The 20,836-nt window shown below is 35.5% G+C and overlaps 1 protein-coding gene across 1 annotated transcript in view; it reads right to left on the bottom strand.

The window, feature by feature from the left end:
* The window catches only part of LOC120633046 (CREB-regulated transcription coactivator 3), a 32,688-nt gene that overhangs the window by 7,690 nt on the left and 4,162 nt on the right, over positions 1-20,836 (bottom strand). The window contains exons 3-9 of the mRNA XM_039903103.1: positions 14,938-15,101; positions 14,009-14,108; positions 13,097-13,265; positions 12,214-12,357; positions 10,928-10,975; positions 8,292-8,402; positions 7,327-7,422 (exon numbers count right to left, since the gene is read on the bottom strand). Coding sequence (XP_039759037.1) covers positions 7,327-7,422; positions 8,292-8,402; positions 10,928-10,975; positions 12,214-12,357; positions 13,097-13,265; positions 14,009-14,108; positions 14,938-15,101 — 832 coding nt within the window. The remainder of the gene's footprint in view (positions 1-7,326; positions 7,423-8,291; positions 8,403-10,927; positions 10,976-12,213; positions 12,358-13,096; positions 13,266-14,008; positions 14,109-14,937; positions 15,102-20,836) is intronic.

Genomic DNA, 20,836 nt, shown 5'->3' with positions numbered 1-20,836 from the left:
TGTCTAAAATTCAACTTGAAACATCGTATTGCGAACGCTCTATCAAACTCATACTATAAACAAATCCTCGCGGCGATTTTAAGTGCGAGATCGAACTTTGTGGTCAATGAACTTAGTCAATGCTCATACATGAAAACCTGCTTATTTTATTACCCACTTATTAGATTTCGTTTCAAATCGCTCTCAAATACCAACTTTTAGCGTTTTTTTATAAAGGGTTGCTTTAAGAAATTAATCAGTCATTAACACGTTATGAAAACTCTCGCATTTCTGAGAGACCAGATTACGCCTGTATAAAATTAAGGCCAGGGCATATATAAGTTTAAAATCATTGGAAAAAGATATAAAAAATTGCTAAACCTGAAAATACCAAGTCACAAAACAATAACTAAAAAATTGGAATTAAAAATAAGCGATGTTTTTAACGTATGTGAATTTAAATATCTTGACTGTTGACAAAGAAAACTATTAACAAATTTTAGCATGCGCCGCTTTTAAATAAACTATATTATATGTAAAGCCATGCTTGTGCTTTTCTTTATACTTATACAAATTAAAACGATTGTTTCGTATTTGTAATAATATAATATATAAATAATTAAAAACGAGACTTAACCTTAATGCAATAAAAATAAGTCGTGTGAAACATGCTGCTATGAATTAGTTTTAGAAGAGATCTTTAAATTTCAAAGCACTAAATAGTATTCTAGGTGTCACGAAAAATAAGCGCTGATGTTCAAACGGTGCAGTGGATAATTCGATCGATTTCATGCGAATGAACGCGGCTTAGAGATAATAATAATTACTACTATTGTAAATATAAAATAAATATCAAAATTTCTCAATTTTATATTTTAGCATCAACAGAGCAACGAATCGACTATGCACTGTTCCTGTCCACTGTCCTGTGTATGTAATTGTGTTATTACGTCTTCTCACTTAATTATAGCTGAATGGATTTTAATATACTTTGGTAAATAAAGTCTTAACTATAATACAGATATATAAGACATATGTAAGACCTTTGTTGGAGAACGCTTTTCAGGTCTGGAGTCCCTATTTTGTTAAGGATATAGAAATGCTTGAAAAGGTTCAAAGACGAGCCACTAAACAGCCAAGAGAATTAAGAAACCTTTCATATGAGCAAAGCCTTGCAAACCTGGGACTCAGCACCCTCAAAAGTAGGCGAGAAAGAGGCGATCTCATAGAAACTTATAAAATATTAAATAAGTATTACAACATTCTAAATTTTGAGGAAATATTTTCAAAAAAGAGTAACCCCAGATTAAGGGGCTATGGTTTAAACTTGGTTTTCAGCAGGCATCGTCTATTCCTTTCAAGCATTTTATCAGCAATAGAGTTATACAAATGTGGAATGCCTTGCCTAAAGATGTAGTGACTGCAGTATCACTGAAGCAGTTTAAGAATAGACTGGACAACATCAAAAAGACAAAGAGCACAAGAAATGATATAGACGCATCAGCGAAAGCTGTATAGTCTATTATATAATAATAAATAAGTAAAATATTTGTCATTCCGAATACCAAACCCTTCATTCATTATAAATGTGAAAGTAAGTTTCATATGAAATAAGGCACACTAGGTAAAAGTTATTAAACAATAGCCAAGCGCATGACGCTTTTATTCGCATATTATTATTGTAAATATCGTCCAATACACAGTGAAACCGTCAGACGTCATTTTTCGTGACAACTATAACACCATAGAATAGAAAACTATAATATTGATATATTTATGAATATAAGAAAACTTCGTGCACAATTTGTACGTTTAGGAAAATAACGTAAGTAAATATGGAACTCAATAATTTGCTTATAAGTAATAAAACTATTCTATAGAATTACTTAAATAAAGCAAGCATGTAAAACGAAATGGTATTAATATCAATAGGTATCATAACTATACTCATTTCATTTTACTTGCAAGAGGTAACTAACTGTGCTATTCTGAGATCTAATAAGAAAAATAAGTGCGACCTTCTATGTTTTCAGATAGTCTGATTGCGAACGACAAAAGCGTCATATACGAATATTTCATATGGTACTTAACGGATAGTTTTGTATACACACGGCGACTTTTTTATGGTCTGACATTGGGGGCCTCTTTAAATCATCGGATCTTACGTATTACTATAGATATTATAAAAGTTGTTTAGTTAACTAGAAATAATAATGCAATTCGGATTAGTAATATTATTGGTATACGAATGATTCCGCCGCGCCTCGCACTCGCTCAAGGGTGTTTCTTATGCACGTTTTTTTTTGGTGTTTTCCTTATTTTAATGTCCTTTATTTTGCCATTGGACACATTGCGTCGCATTCGTAAGACCAAAAAAAAGTCACCGTGTAATAATAAATATAAGAGTGATTTAATGTCTTTATTGAGTCAGGGTTGTCGCTCTCGATCAGATGTGCGTCTACCAAACTGTATATACACGTATATTGAGACAGTATGGTGTGTATGTGGTGCCGTACGTTTTCCGCGACCTGAACGTGCGCGGTCCATCCCGACTCCACGAGACTCTGCACCAGCTGCGCCCAATCCTTAGCCAACATCCACCAACGTTACACACATATACGTAGGCATATACAACCACGCGATAAGGTTAATGTTTGTCTTAACCGTCACTATTACGTATAAATATGGCCGCACGTGAGGAATCTTAAATTAATGTCCATAGGGTGGTATACGCCACGGCTAAAGCCTCCTACTAAACTGTACAAGAGAAAATTTAAAAATTCAAAATTATAAAATTGCCCGCGCCGGCGTTAGAACCCGGAGCCTTCCGCACACGCCAAGTATAGTGCAAACCGTAACTTAGCGTTTATTAGCATCCCCCATAAAATAAAGTTTCATTTGACTTCTTATGTTTTGTAAATAACTTAAATAAATTTACATAAATCCTTTTCGAAGTGCTGTTTATAATAACGATTGAGAAATTCATGTAACATATAATTTATGGATGGCCCCTTAAACGATGGCATCCAATTTTCGGTCAGCCCAAATAACCGAAAATACATATTCAATTATTAATAATTTATGTATAACATGATTGGGTGATAAATAGTTAAAGGTTATACCCAAATATTACAGATTAATACTATGTTATATAGAAGAGTATATGTCATATGATTGATTGTTTTATATTATTTTATATGCAACATTATCAAAAAATAATTATCATACAATTATGTTTTGACCAGTTAATATTGTCATCTATGTGGCCGTCATTGTCTCACTCTATCTGGTTTTAACTTTCGAACACGCAAAATAATAAATATCTTTTATATGTGTCCAAAGGATTTCAATTAGCAACTTGACTGTTAGTCCCCTCGCAAGCCTGCATTATCGTTAATACTTGCACTATCCTTTTAACACTAAAGAGATTTAAACATAGCAAAATCAGCACCATTGTGCCTGAAATAGAAATACTTACCCTTCAATAATTATCTGTACCACTAGAATGGAAAGGCTTGTCTTTTTATTTTTGACTGGATTTAAGTATAAATAGGTCATGATTAGGATATCACGATATACAGTAGCTCTAATACATACATACATACATACATACATACATACATACATACATACATACATACATACATACATACATACATACATACATACATACATACATACATACATACATACATACATTCATACATAATACCCTAGACAACCCTAACTAATTGTAATGACTTTACATCACAATTGCACGTGTTTGTGTGTGCGTGTTTTGTAATTACACATATACAGTTTAAACATTATCTATGACGAAATTATTTCGTGACCCCATTTGACCTTAAATGTAAACATAGCTTATATCAACAGGCATTTTTTTGTATTAAAAAAGTACCTACAGTTAGTTCTCTGAGGGCATTGAGAATTGTGGCATAACATCGGAATAGTTATGCAGTATTCTGTCATGCTTTATACTTTAATAAGCATGAAGACTAATTTTGAAAAACTGCCCTATGATGTTATTTTTGAAGAAATTAAAGGTATCGTTGGTAAACATTGCAAATTATATAAATACTTAGAAAATAAATTTAATTAGATAAATACAATATATGTATTAGAGATTATCTGTTATTGTCATCATGCCTTTAAAATGCAAGAGCGTGAAAAACACTGCATAACTATTCCGACGTTTTGCTACGTTTATTTGTAAGGCCCTAAAAGTGTTGAGTTAAGGCAGTAGCTGAAGAAAATGTTAGTTTTTATCGCAAATACTCAATAAATAAAATACGAAAAAACCGGTTATTTACTCACTTTTAGATAAAAAAAAAATTCAACCATCCATATTCATTAATTTAAAAAGTATATTGTCTACGATGAATAACATGTATTTATTATAAATATGGTTTATTAAAAATCATATATAAACAGATAAAACAATAATTATAATAAACGTTATAAGACAAACAGTAACCTCAAGCTGTGGTTGATAGCACAAATATATTAATAATCAACTAGGTATATAAATCGATTTTATAAGATTGGTATTTAGGGCACCACTTTTTTATCGACAATGTTTAACTGTGTTTTAGATTTATTTACCTAATTCTAAACGTGGAACCTATTTTAAATATATGTATATTTCATTGTATATTACTAAACGGTGCATTTTTTACGATATTTAAGTGCTGAATTCTATATATCAAGTGTTCGCCGCTATTTCACAGCGAGTGCCATAAATTCACTATATTTTTGTATGTTATATATTTTCGCAATTCTTTTAAATATAATTTATATATATTATAAATAAATATGAACTAAACTAATTGGGGTATCATGGAAAAGCCACGTTTATTTCTTATAGCTAAATTTACTCACAACTCCTTGCTATTCCATTGAAGCATTGAAATGGTAAGATTTATGATTTCATGATTGACATACAAATAAAGGTGAGGTTAGTGTTGCCTGGGGCAGTGCAAATCAGTCGATTGCACTGGCTGCTTGCATGTCGACCTAAGTATAACCCGTACGATTAAATAATAGATTTATAAGTCATATGTCGTGCTATCACTTTCATACATATACGGGCGTTTGAAAAAAATGGTACTAAATCGGCCGCCTTTTATAAATCTATTGTTTAAGTATATAACGACTAGATGCATGGCCGAATTTGTATGTCGATATAACCTTAACCTTATTCCCGTGCCCCGGAAAGTATGATAGGTAGTGGTCCCACTTATTTACATAAAAATCTAATAATGATCGTTTCCTAAGCCCGTCAACCGGCATAAGGGCAGGGTTATGGATGTTATGACTTTCCTATGAAAGTGAGATATTAATTCGATGATTATACATGTATCTGACTCATTTGTCTCCCATTTTATGATTATTCAAAAAAAGTATCTATCGAGATTATTCAGTTATTTGCTTTTATGGTACCCTCAAGTTCGCTCTGGTAGCTCTCAAATTGGGTATTTTAGACAATATTGTAAGTAATCATTGCGATAACCACGTCGTCGTTGTAATATTTTCAAAGACAATGTATTTGTTATAAAAAGAAACACTATCATTATTATAGGGATGCCGATGTTTAAAATGAAAATGTGTGTAATATATAATAACACCCTTGTTTTTCAATACTTAAATGGAACAAACCTTCTTTTTTTTTTAATCCATATAACTTTCAATAAAAACAGTTTGGCTTCGTATATCTGTGGCAACAATGTACTCTTAAAAATATTAATTTCATAAGATTAACTGCATGTTTGGATATCGCTTCACGCTGCTACATTTAATAGCCTCTCAGTTGCAAGCGCTTTATTTTAATACACCATAAAATCTCGGAAGCGGAGATTGACAGCGAATATAATCGAACTGCGTTTCATAAAAATATTTGCGCTGCAGCCACAATAGAGGCATGCCATTATTCAATATTCGTATTATTTTATAACTTCGCCGCTGTCGAAAATGGTATATTCGACAATGGCGCATTGTTTGATATACATTCAAAATAACAGATTAGAAATAACCCTGGAGTAACGTCTGAATATTTGTTTAGTGTTTTTTCACGATCTGACATCTGGAAGTGGATCAGTTGAAGTGTGACAAAACTATTCCCTCGTTATGCAACGTTTATTAATAAAGCCCTTAATTATATCAATGTATTTCTGACCTTCATAGTGTTTCGTTAGTGTGTTAGATTTAGCGGTTAACCGCTATAATCCCAAACTACATATATTTCCATTATAAAACTAATAGCAAATGCAAGTGTCTATTGACAACCTTCCACATAGTAGAAAAATAGTTTCATATCGGTTGGCCATAAGAACCGAAAAATATATAGTGTGTTACGTTTGCAATCACTGCAGCAGTGGCGTGCACTGCATATATGCATTCAAGCACTGGCTCCCCTAGTTATCCTCTTATTTATTTTCGAGAAGAATTTATTTATTATTTATTTACGTAACTAAATAATTTACGTAAATTTATTAATAGCGATTATATAATCTATCTCGCGAGATTGTAAATCGTAGCTTACAAGGAAGAAATGATACGACTCGTTAGAAACTATCATACCTACCTACGAATTATATTAATGTTCTAACGTAACCTAAAACCAGCAAATTTTAAGCAGCAATTACGGTTTATTATTTCGCAAGACAGATTAAGAATTAAGATATATTATAATCTAACGGTATTCCTAATGATATAGGTGATATATGAATCATCATCCTGCGTAATTCTGGATTTTTCATTGTATGTAACACTGCTTCCAAAATATTACTATTTGATTAAAAACCTATCACTGTCCTAAATCCGTCACTGATTTTTATTATGATTAAGAGAAAAGAATTTGTTATATAATAATATTTGCAGCAAAATATTCGCCTCATTTATTATGGTGAAAAGCTAACTAAATATTCGCAATTTTTGCGTCATTATTAGTCCCATACTTTTCATTGGATGAAAAAAATTTGATTGCTGTTCTCAACACTTGTATTATTTACTGACAGCTTTTTCCATATCATCTTTTTAGTACTTTAATTTCTGCGCTATTGTATGAGTATCATTGGTATAATACTCGCAGCAATCGTAGTTGTTATCGAGGATCGAGACACTTCAGAGAAAAATAAACCTAACATGTCTTGTTATAAAGCTTCAGTTCTTTTACAGTTCTGCAGCCAGCTCTCCGCATCCAGTTTGTAAAATAAAAATCGGCAGCACAGAATGAACGACTTTAAAATAAGGGTCATAAGATTTCTTTCACTTTGACTTTACGAAAACGACTATTATTGCGCGCGAACAAATGTTACCCTTAATTACAGGGCTATTGTAATGTTTTCTTACCATTGTGATTTGCTCGAAGGGTTGTAATAGCGCTTGATGAAGGTTGTTGTAGTCAGTCTGCGGCGATTCTACTGGACTGCCTGGACTGTGCACCATCTATAAAAAAAAATGTTCTTGGTAAGGCTGAGTTAGCCTGCCGACCCGCATTCGAGGTTTATGCTAAAGGAAGAGGCTAAGGTTGGAACCCTAATATTTATTTTCATACTATAGCTATACTAGTGGAAACTTGTTCAGCGAAGCTTTATTTCTTGTATAGAAAGATGAAAATTAGCTGAATATCTAAGCTAGGCTTGCGATAAGAAGCGTTTCCCAAGATCATTGAGAAACTGTGACATCATTAGTTTTGTTTGCGACTTATTTATCCCAGGGCATTAAATAGCCGAAAAAACTTAGGACGAAACTCAAAAAGTAAAGCATTTATCTATGTAATTAAGTATTGTGAAAGTTTATGATAGCATATGTCATAAATATACTATTATAGTATAATATATAGGTTTATACATGTATTTTTGTAGTTAGTACGTAAACATAGTATGTATGTTCATGTTTGTTCCACCTTTATATAATATTAATAATAAATCTTATATTTGAGTAAAAAAGAACACATAGGAATCAACTTATAGAGTACACGCTACACAAAAACATATAAAAGAGAACATAAACAATAAAAAAATGATCTTAAAATTAGGTAACTAAGTGAATAAAACAAACAAATATAATTCTATATCGGCTTCCCACGCTCGGGTAGCCTTTAAAGGATCACTTTTAGTGATAAGGCCCTTTGCACCCTAGCACTAAGTACTATTACTGTTTCCTTTGTGTTTTTCCTTCTCTGTTTGTTTGCAATAAAGTTTTTCTAATCTATTTTTATTTTCGTATTTATAATCAACGATTATCTGAATATGTCTTTATCAATTTCCGAACAACTCCTGAAATTAAGTCTTTTGTAAATTAAAATTTCTCACCGTTGGGGAAGGTACGTTGATATTCGACGTGGATGAATATTGAGAGGGCGGACTACAGTGTGATTGGTATTGACTCGACGTTATCCAGCCGTGGTCTAACGATGACATATTCTGCAAACAGATAAAATGACTTCACTTTACTGAGCATAGGTATTACGATCATACCATATTATAGCTGTAAGCTGCTATAAGCTTTAAAGCTAAAATATACAAAGATGTTTGTATATATGTATTTTTTATTTTTTTGGAAACTTTATGTAATAAATAATAAATAAATAAAAATGTTTTTAGTTCAAATGAACGGGAAATTTTTCTATCTATTCATTAGATGCCCACATATCTCCTCATTGCACACGGTTCCGAGTACGTATGTATCTACTCTGACACAAGACTCACGTCTGGCACGATACGATTGACATAATGTACATATTGAGGAATATATACATTATGTAAGGCTCGAATTCTACTTGCACCCACTGGTCGGAGAAGCAGATGGGTGCACGAGTCGCATCCCCTTTCTTTCATACCTGGTCCTATATAAGATTTCACTATAAGTGGAACGGTACGGAATGGCGACCTTGCAATTATATGCGGCGTAATGTAGGTGACCGCGTTCCAATCTAGACTATCTAGATAATGTTTGTGGTCAAGTAAAAGCATATCTTACACAAACCCCATTATTTATAAAATAAACTTAAAAAAGACGCGAACTCATTTAAAAAAGTTTATCGTAAATAAACAATAAACTTGCGTACGATCCTTTTCTAAAAATTATCCTCAGAAAGGGCGGGCTGATTCCCAGTCCTACCAGAGGTACAATAACATTAGTACGACTACAATCAATCTTATGTCTATAAACAAGGGCTTAAAAGGTTTTTCTACAATATTGATAATAGCGATATAGTTTCTAAAACAGTTTGTTGTAACTGGTTAATAGGAAACTGTATGTAGTGGACTGTTGTTATTGTTGGGTTCGTTGATCGATAGTCTTCGATCTTGCAGTTAAAAATGTGGCATGGAGCGGGTGGACCGCGAATTTTCTTCATAAGTTCAATTAAGCACGCTTTAGATCACGGTTACACATGCAATAAACCGCTTCAAAAGCGGTTTGATATAGCGATATATAAATTTCTTCAAAAAAAACATAAATGACGATACCAGTTTTATACATATCGGAATTTTTAAACTCCTTTCAAGCCCTGTCTAATATTAATTAAACCTTTACAAGAATTATTCCACATGCAACATAGACCGTGCCCCTAGCAGGAGTTTTCAAGTTACGAAACGAGATGCCAAAGTTAAGATATTTGAATCAACTCGATACAAATTATCGAGTTGTCAGATAACCGAATAGAAAACAGATTTACACTGAAGCCGTTATGACATATTTGCAAGAAAACTTTTGCTACTGGCACCGAAGACAAAGCTTCGTTTTTATTAGTAAATATTAAATAAAAAACAATTTATTACAACAACCAATGACTTATATATCTCTGGAATATTGGTTAATTTTATACCAGCAGGTTATTCATAATGAGCGCAGGACATGCTATTAATGGCGAGGATAAAAAAAAAGCTTATTTACATAATGTACAAACGACACTTGGGTTGGGTAAAGTACATAATAAGTAAGTAGTTTTAAAAGTGGTTATCATTTATCATCACTTTTATAAGTTACATCGACAATATTCATTAGCGCAGAAAAGAGTCTGACGCCGACTAAAACGACATGTTATCTACTTCTACGAGATGCTTTGCATGTTTGAATTAGAAATACATCGAGTATCAAGCTTTCTCATTCGTAACAAAATTACTGTATTATATAGCAGTCGAGCTGCGTACAACCAAGACGTTTACATGAAACGCATTGTGCGTTGCACGTAAACGCACAACGTTTACATTCAACGCACAATGCGTTTCATGTAAACTTTGTGCGTTTATCGTTACAATTTCAACCGATGGACGTCCAATGGTGGACATGTACATTTTGTAGGAATGTATTGTGCTGAGATGCTCAACGAGACAACCAATGCTTGGTTGTGCGTCACCACTCAAAGACTTCGGGACTCCGACATCAGAGCTAAGCGCTTCACTAATGACCACTTTAGTATCGCAACAAAAATTTGGTGGCAAAAATGACATGTATGTGTTCACGTGACATGTTGTAACCGATACTATTAAAGTAAGTGGTATTTATGTCGGGCGTGCGTAATTAAATTTTAAGTGCAAAATCAATTTGTTTCTAGTAATTTCTGATTTTGGTCGATGGTAAATAGTTATATTTAAGAAGCATGATAATTGAATGCATATTCTGGCACTCATTTAAGCTGTTATTTCAAATAAGATATTTATATAAGTTAAAAGTAAGCTGTTTTTATGTTCATGTTATACATTGTAACGCAACAATAACAAAAACATGCAAATTTGTAGCAATTAAAAGATTGACGTAAAAAATGTTAATTTAAGGATGTAGAAAAAATATTTGAGCGTAATTTATTAGCGGAAGAGTTACGCCGGATAAGTTAAGGTTAATGATTCTGATGCCAAATATTGACCGTAAGCACGAAAGCGTTCTCGAGATTGATGGAAAAGTAATCGAAGAAAAGTATTAAAAAAGGTTATAAAAGAAAACGAACCTTATTATGATGAAGATAATTATTTGTGTTTGGTACAGATAAGTGATTCTGAAATAAACAAAAAACAAATGACTGGGTGTTGGAAGCAAATAAACACAACATAAATATAACAACAAAAATGTTAAACATCTAACAGGAATTGGGGATTCTACGAAATATCGTAATGTGTCTTTCTTTGGATCACTTGTTGAAATAATCTTTTTTATTTAAAGACAAATAAAAGTGACTGTTTAAAACATAGTTATCTTATTTTTAAACTTTGGAGAACTTGCATGGATTTGTATCATTACATTTATTACAACTAGTAATTTAACGTGCTTTATTATTGCTAAAAGGAAAAAAAATTAATACATTTTCTATTGTCCAATCAATCCAGTGATATATATCAAATAAATGTAATAATTAGACCTCAGCTTTAAATATATAACACATATGGCTTCTAACACCTCTATTAATAAACGTCGTGCAGCGTTTGACAAGTTACACTGTGTTGTGTCATAATCTGACATTAGAAAGGTTCTGTCAGTTGAAGTTTGACAAAACACCTAGTTGGATTCTTAATCCACTGGAGTAAACTGACAGTTGGTATTGACACTTTATTCATTGGTGATTCAGTTCACTTGCATATGAGCAAATGAGAACATTCCTAATATTTATAATAATAATAATAATTAATTCTGAATATAAATTATAGTTATATGCCAATAGGTATTAATAAATAACTAATTGCAATATAGATAAGTCACGAATCATATTAATTACTTACTCTTGTGAGTAAGAGATTAATATTATTATAAGTAAAGTCTCATATCTATAAGTAGTAAAGAATCACTGACTAATTTAAGAGATTTATGTCTCTTTTTCCCAACACCACTTTGTTCATACGGACTTTGATAACATCGTGCTGTTTTCCTTGTATTTTCCTTTTTTTTGTTGTGTTGCAATAAAGTTTTTCTATTCTATTCTATCGTAAACGTCAGTTTACTCTAGTGAATTAAAAATTCGACTATTTTTGCGTTACGGCGCGTTGCGTTATATCAATCCAGGTTCTAACCGATAGAGATGTTCGTCTATGTTTTTTTCCAATACATTTCGATATTCTATAAAACATAACCTCAAAAATCACATCCCCGACTACCGTTTTTAATACACCCTCCATTCCATGTTACGGTGACTCATACATAGACAGTGTGTGAAATCTGTCTAGACCGAGGCGGGGAACCGGTTGCCGCTGCCGGGGAAACCACTTGGAACTCTATGTACATCTTAAGTATTATTAAGCGTACTTGTGTGTCGTAGAGAGAGTGGTCTTGGTGAATTGTGGCCAGCGGCACCGTGGCGCCGACCGGGGAACCGGAGGCGGGGGACAGGCCCCCGGTCGCGGGGGACACGCTGCCGCCCCCGGGGGACGCACCGGGTGACGTGGGACTCTGTGGACAATGATTAATAAAATTTATACTAAACCTTATTTTTGTGCTATGATACTCAAACAGAAAATATCGCTTTCGCCTATTTTTACTTTCTTTCACGGTGGCACGTACGTATCCGCGCTGGTAAGGCGACTTCCGATGCGGCACGGGGCGGGGGGAAGTCCACGGAGGTGAGGCCGTAGCCGGCAGCTCGTACTCGCTAAAATATTATGACACGGTGGCACGTACGTATCTGGGCTGATGGTAGTCGGGCGACGTCCGGTGCGGCACGTAGTGAGGCGGGGGAAGTGCACGGAGGTGAGGTCGGCACCGGCAGCTCGTACTCGCTACGATATTATGACACGGAGGCACGTACGTATCTGGGCTGATGGTAGTCGGGCGAGGTCCGGTGCGGCACGTAGTGTGGCGGGGGGAAGTGCACGGAGGTGAGGTCGGCACCGGCAGCTCGTACTCGCTACGATATTATGACACGGAGGCACGTACGTATCTGGGCTGATGGTAGTCGGGCGAGGTCCGGTGCGGCATGTAGTGGGGCGGGGGGAAGTGCACGGAGGTGAGGTCGGCACCGGCAGCTCGTACTCGCTACGATATTATGACACGGAGGCACGTACGTATCTGGGCTGATGGTAGTCGGGCGAGGTCCGGTGCGGCATGTAGTGGGGCGGGGGGAAGTGCACGGAGGTGAGGTCGGCACCGGCAGCTCGTACTCGCTACGATATTATGACACGGAGGCACGTACGTATCTGGGCTGATGGTAGTCGGGCGAGGTCCGGTGCGGCATGTAGTGGGGCGGGGGGAAGTGCACGGAGGTGAGGTCGGGCAGCGAGCCGCCCGGCACCTGCAGCTCGCCGCACGCCAGTCCGCCACCGCCGCCGCCACCCCCACCGTCCCCCCCGCTTTCGTATACACTGCAAGACAAATAACTATCCACGTTTAACTTCAATATCGATAATGCAGAGTGAGAGTGCCAAGTGTGATATTTTTTTATTTATTAGAATAAACGAGTCGGCCTTGTCGATCTCTGCCTGGCAACCTTAGAATTAGGAAATAATAAGAGGAGAATAGACTGCTGGTGACTTTTTTTTAAATACTTACATGCGAATAACTACATACTAATACATAAACTAGTGTAAACATCAAAAGTACACAATAAGATTAATAAATATAAAAATAAACTAATACATATAAGAACAACACGTAAATATTTAAATATTTTAACATTCTATTTTCGACGTCGTTTACTCATTTGACTGCGTGAAAGAAAACAAAGATTTATATGATACCAAAAGAGCGTTATCTAGTGACAGTACGGTTTACGCCCTGTGCCCATCAACTTGAGGTGAATATGTTAAACCTCATGTGCCTGTAATTACACCAGCAATGGCGCCGTTCAGACCGGAACACAGCATTGCAACAATGCTGCTGGGCGGCAGAAATAAGAATGGCTATAGAAGTTGGGTCAAGTAAACTGTTCGATGAAATGTTAATTAATTAGCCATAAATTTACTTAATTTCGAAACGAGCGAGCAATTAAATATGACACATAATAAATTCAGGGCACCATATGATAGTACCAAAACTGTGATTGGTCTGGTCGAATTTAATTCATTTTTGTATAACACGTTGCACTATAATCGTATGAGTCACTCACTTGTTGTTGTTAGGTATTCTTGGTATTTCACATGATGATCGAGGACGGTTAGTGGGATTCATTCCCAGCGTGTTTAGCACGTCAAGATTGATATTTGCACCTGAAAGTAATAAAGTCATAATATATAAATAAAGAAATGTAATTCTTTATATAAATTTAGGATGATAATTTTGACAGGTCACAGTAGGGATGAGGTTAATGAACCTGTTCGATTATCAAAAAACATTAGATATTTAATTTCTTTTTTTGATTAGATTGTCTTCTAATCAAAAAAATAAATCTTTGCGGCAAGAACTATCTAAGTTAGGTTATATGAGTTGCCTAGTGAAAATCAATTGTTGAAAGGTAAATATATGCGTAGGTATCTTCTTTGAATACACGTTTTCTAGGCATTGTATAGTCGGTCGTCAGTGAAAACGGGCATTAGAGTCGCAAATCCTGTACTCCTGATTTTTGTTTAACAAACTTTTGTCAAAAAGCTGAGCATAAGGAGTTGTAGGCAAATTTGAACATTAATCTGCGCTGATCAGATCCATTTTACTCTAATTTTCAAGTATTTCCATACAAGAAAACGCCTCCTCGATTGCGAGCGAGCAATCTTTCACTAAGGCTATAGTGAGCGAGAGTAAAGTGAGCGCAATACTAGTACTTAGTTTAATTCGGTTCCTCCGAAAGAGGAGTCTTATAAGAGTTCAATAAGTTCTTATTAAAATTATAAATTTGAAAGTGGACCTCAACACTAATATGTGACACCCAATTTACCTTAAATTGGAACACTACTGTTGTTATGGTTGTCACCGCGTAATTTTTTGATGAAAACTTAGTACAGTTAGTTCTCTAAAATCATTCATGATAATGTTTAATATAGTAACCACTTTCCTACTAGCGCTGTATTTTCCCTGAGAAGAACCCTGTTTCTTTATCCTTACCTCGTCGATGGTTCTGATGGGGATGCAAGTGTGGGTGGGCGTGGGAATGCATGGGGTGATGATGCGGCGACAGCGGCTGCGCAACCACCTGTTGCTCACTGCCGCACGATTGGTGTAACGCCGAGTCTGAGTTCGTCCGCCGCCAATTGCTGTCCGGTGGGGGGCTAAAAGAGAAAATTCACTACTGAATAGGCAGCATGGTCTTTGATCATTGCCTCTCACAAAGTTTTTGTTTTTTAATTTACGGCACTTGCGTTTGGGGCTTTGGGAGCATGTTCTTTAGACACACATTATCTTATATCTTTAAACGAGCAATTCTTGTATATATATAATTGTAATCTCGGAATCAGCTCAAACGATTTTCATGAAATATAGTATGCAGGGAGATTCGGGGGCGATAAATCGATCTAGCTAGGATTCATTTTTAGAAAATGTCATTTTATTTGTTATTTCCCGGAATAACCGATTTGGTGCAACGAAGTTGCACGGGTCAGCTAGTATTATTAATATGTTGTCACAAAAACTATTCCATGTTGCTTCCTCAAAGCCAACATCTTATACGCATACGGGTATTATCACTAACATACATCGGTAAAGCATGCCACCCCGCATTTGGGATAAGGTTTTAGAGCATAGACCTACATGCTCTAAAACTTTATCTTCTATGAGACCTCCTGTCTCATGAGACTGTGCCAAGCAGCACTCTAGATTCACTTCTCACTCTAGATCGGCATCCTCATGCCACAGGATGCCGATCTAGAGTGAGAATCGGATTTTGGGTTCAGGCTGGTGATGTAGAATAGAAGTTGGATTTAAGTATAGAATTTTTTAATAATATTTTTACTGCAACAACTTGTATATGTGGTAAAAGATACACAGGCCTTAAATAACGGAGCTTAATCAATTTTTTTTTGTTACCACAAACCCAAAAAAAAATGTCATACAAATTTAGAGCGAAACTTCGTAATGGACAATCGCCTCAGAATCCTGATCGATGATCTGAAGTTTTGGCGGCAGTGGTTCTTAGAGTAGTGCTGTGCTTTTCACAATGTTCCCCGTGGATAAGAATGATTTTTTTTTTCTGTCTATATAAATAAATATATAGTTTAGTGTAGGAATAAATTTGAAAATCACTGATGTCATTGTTAACTTCGAGAAAACACTACTCCTAACGCAGTCGGGTAAAAATAAAGTTGAATTGTAAGACTCCCTGTCTTACGAGCGATATAATTATTCTTTGCTCGAAAAACTAGTTCATCTTTAACCGATTACGAAGGTCACGTGGCACGTGAAATCCGGCGTAAAAAAAAAACTAGTCGTCAGTTTATTAACCCGGTGTAATTATCATATCATTAAACTTAATAGGTTACACCGGTATCACACGAATATAACTGATATGTTAAAGCCCATTAAAAAACCGTCACTCCAAGCCAACTTTCAAAACAGCCTACCCAATGCCAATGCAAATAATTGTCAGTTCGTATTTCGTTTGCTACCCTTTTGCATCGAACAATGTATTTATTGATTATGAATGAGGTTTCCCAGAACGGATCATAATAAGACCTGTATTAATATTGCCGGTGACACACCCGCCTCATACATAATATATATAGTATGAATATTTAATTAACTATTAATAAATCAACTATCGAACTACCTAACCCTGTTAACACAAATTTTCATAGAGCTTAGTAAAATAATTTAATTTTATAATGCTTTGCAAAAATGTATATTTCACTTTAAAATATTCAATTTAAACAACACTTATATTAAAAATGCGAAAGTGTGTTGGTTTGTTTATATGTCCTTACTTTACGCCTTAACTGAGCAACCAATCGACTTGATTTTTTTTGCATATAGTTGATTGAAAGGACGAAATGTAATAGGATACTTTTTATCCAAGGAATTTATATATTTATATATATATATATATATATACTATATACTATATACTACGACAATACACACATCGCCATCTAGGCCAAAAGTAAGCGTAGCTTGTGTTATGGGTACTAAGATGACTGATGAATATTTCTATGAATAATATACATAAATACTTATAATATGCAGATAAACACCCAGACACTGAAAAACATTAATGTTTATCACATAAATATTTTCTAGTTGTGGGAATCGAACCCACGGCCTTGGACTCAGAAAACCGGGTCGCTGCCCACTGCGCCAGTCGGCCGTCTAACAGTTTGCAGGGGATTTGAATAAAAAAACGTAATAAACGCGGACAAAGAACGCGCGTAACTGCTATTATATAATTTTTAAACTTCTTTGGTCTACTGGTCAGCATGCATGCGATTAATGGGTGGTGTCTGGTACTTAATGAGTTTTTTGACCCCAGTTAACCGGAGTAAGAAAACGGGAGATGTTCACATCCTATGTAAACTTGAGTGCAAATAAAAATCCATTCAATTCCTACCTCGGAGAAAGTGTAAACCAAAATTCGAACAGCGTGGTGGGTATATGCTCTATAATATTTTTCCTAACGACTATAACCAGTAAACTCCTATCGTAAACCGCGTTATGGAACTTCCTTCCAAAACATCGTCTTCAAAATTGCTCGCAGCGACTTTAAAATTCGTTTTATTATTTAATTAGCCTAAGCAATGCTAACACAGTTTTAATTTAATAACCAATTGACTTATCAGCGTTCTCTTTGCCCACGGCACGCGATAAGTAAAAAATAATTTTATTGATCTAACTTTCAGGGAAATTAGATGTCATGCAATTTAAGATTTGAGTGAAACGTTTATTTACTTTCGATTCGATACAGTTATTTGTTAATGATAGAGTTAGTTTTATGTTTAAACACGACTCATCATCATCATCATCATCATCACCTCAACCAATTGACGTCCACTGCTGGACATTTTTTTGCCACATTTGCCACATTTGCCACTTCAGCTTCGCGACTCGCTGAGCTATGTCGGTAACTCAAGTTCTTCTACGGGTCTCCTCATTTCACTCGAAGTCACGAAGTTTCCCGAACGCTGCCCATCCGAGTTGGATTCGGCGGTTCACCTCTTTCTCGAAATTGGACCTACCTAACTGGATCGTGTGTCCTAGGTCGGTATATGTGCGTTAGACTTAATTTTCGTCTTGCTCATGTTCATACGAAGGCCCACCTGTTTAGAAACTCTGCTGAGGTCATTGAGAAGCGCTCTAAGGTCTACTAGAGTGCAACACGACTAACTTCTATAATATTTGGTGATGGGCTTAGTAAACCTCTAATGGGTTTCTACGATGAATATATATAGTACCGACCGCTAAATCGCTTGGCGGCACGTCTCTATCGGATGTGTGGTAATTAGCCACGGCCGAAGACTCCAGCCAGATAAACCTCGCTTGTGTGACGAAATGTGCCAAACCGTGACGTGTGCCTCAAATTTTAATGTCAATTCTCATCCAAAAAAATCATCGAATCGTCTAAACTTTTGTTCCAATTGCTATAAATTTTGCCTATTTTATTACTATTTTATATTTCAAATAAGCATTATATATGACTTACGTTTTACCTTTTTAGTAACGAACCAAAAAAACTAATCGATTGAGTTATGACATTAAAAGTGGAACAAGTTCGATTTATTGTTTCGATGCGGAAAATAGGTAGCTTTTGTTATTGCATTTAACGAAATCCATTTTTCCTTCTAATGGGGTACATAGATACTCATTGTTGGCACTTCTTAGACCAGGACGACCAGGATATTTTCGATTCCGAAATACACTGGATATTTTCTATTCCAAAATCCACCTAATTTTGTGACAGTCCATGGCCGTGGGTTCGATTCCCACAACTGCAACATGTTTGTGTGATGAACATGAATGTTTTTCAGTGTCTGGGTATGTATATTATAAGTATTTTTATGAATTACATACATAATATTGTATATTATGTATGTAATTCATAAAAATATTCATCAGTCATCTTAGTAACCATAACACAAGCTACGCTTACTTTGGGGCTAGATGGCGATGTGTGTATTGTCGTAGTATATTTATTTATTTATCTTATATCTTTAAACGAGCGATTCTTGTATATACATATATATAATTGGAATCTCAGAATCGGCTCCAACGATTTTCAAATTTAGTATACAGGAGGTTTCGGGGGCGAAGCAGGACGGTAGACTGTTTAAGGCAAGGTTTGCATTGGACGTGCATACACGTCACATATGAGATCATATCCGTCGCATGCCGCTCCAACGTAGAATAAGAAGTATTTTCGTGTGCTTTTTAATTTGTGTGTAGCTGATACTACACTATACCACATCCATCCATCTAAAGGTTTTTAAATGCTTGAATATTCCAAATGGTCCAGGTTTTTAATCCGTAGACCTATCACGACAATCTCTTTGTCGACGATCGACCACGACGATGCAGGCTAAGATGGTAGCGGGCTATTCTGTTGGCGTATGGCAGTTATATCCCATACCTCTAATCGGTTTCTAATCGGCACGCTAAATCGCTTGGCGGCACGGCTTTGTCGGCAGTGGCGTGCCCTTCACATATGCACAAATGCAAAGCCTTCCCTAAAAATTTCATACAACTTGTATAGAAGGAGAATTTATCAATTTTATACGATCTTCCTGTTTTATGCCTATCCTGGTTAAAACCTCTATGCACGCCACTGTTTGTCGGTTATAGGTAGGCAAATTGGTCTCACGGGCGGTGGAACCCGATACCTCTTACTTAGCGTTCACCACTGCGCTAGGGAGGTGAAATGCAATGAAACACGTTCCTTACACGTTAGGTTAGGTTATTGAAATTAATCGGAAATCTGATCAAATGAAGTTAAATGTATAGCCAGAGAATGTCTTAATTGCAGTGAAAGTAACAAACTGCATACGTGCACAAACGTGTCGTGGCTTGTTGTCTCTTGATAATAATTGATGCAGACAAGGTCTGCGCTGGAGGGAAGTAAAGGGCCAGATTCAAGATCACCAAAGTATATAGGTATAATGATTTAACTTGGGTTTAAATTTGATTGCATTTCCGGTAAAAGTTTTATTCACTATTAGGTATGTTAGTCAAACCAACTTTTTATAAAACATCTTGGATTTTTGTTTGTGTGTTTGTCTACTTGATTGTTCGTGTGTAACCAAAAAATTTTATTTTATTTTATTATATTTTACACTACTGGTACAGTACTGGTGGTTACGGGTCTGGTTCAATTTCGATCAAATCTTTTGTTTTTAAAACTTACGACTTAATATCTGGTATTCAGTTTACTCAGTGGCGTGCATAAAGGGTATGCAGATGATATAAAATGAAGAAAATCCCCAGTAGGAGCTATAAATACTTTAGGCTAGGGTTATTATAACTTTTACAATGCCTATCCTTAAGTACTTTATAACTCTTATCGGAGATTTTCTGCATTTTATATCATCTGCAGGGTATGCATACCCTCTATGCACGCCACTGAGTTTACTCACTCATTCCCTGTGACATAGTGGTGAGCATTTTGGGAAATTATACTTTCTATATTTGCTCTGGTCGGTTCTAGTGGGATATATTTATCTAGCCGTAGTTCGCGATTCAGCGTTCCGGTACGATGACGTGTAGAAACCGGGTAGGGGTATGGGTTTCATATAACTGCCATACCCTTAACACGTTAGCTCGCTACCACCTTAGACTGCATTTCCACTTACCACCAGGTGAGATTGCAGGCAAGAACTCTAGCTAGTAAAATAACCATCTCTTCGTTTTAAAATTGTTTAGAACGACGAAAATACTGTCAAAGGTAGTTAATAACAACAATTTACCATAAAAACTCCTATTATGGATAGTTTCAAGTGATCAATATTCTAGTGAATATATTAGGCGTCACTAATATTTTCCTACCGAAACGAGTTTAAGTATATTTCATCGTTCGCTGTACGACGTCGAC

This window comes from Pararge aegeria, chromosome 21, assembly GCF_905163445.1.
Source record: "Pararge aegeria chromosome 21, ilParAegt1.1, whole genome shotgun sequence".
NCBI lineage: Eukaryota > Metazoa > Arthropoda > Insecta > Lepidoptera > Nymphalidae > Pararge > Pararge aegeria.
The sequence above is the reverse complement of the archived record's forward strand: the minus strand, read 5'-3'. Positions and strand labels throughout refer to the sequence as shown.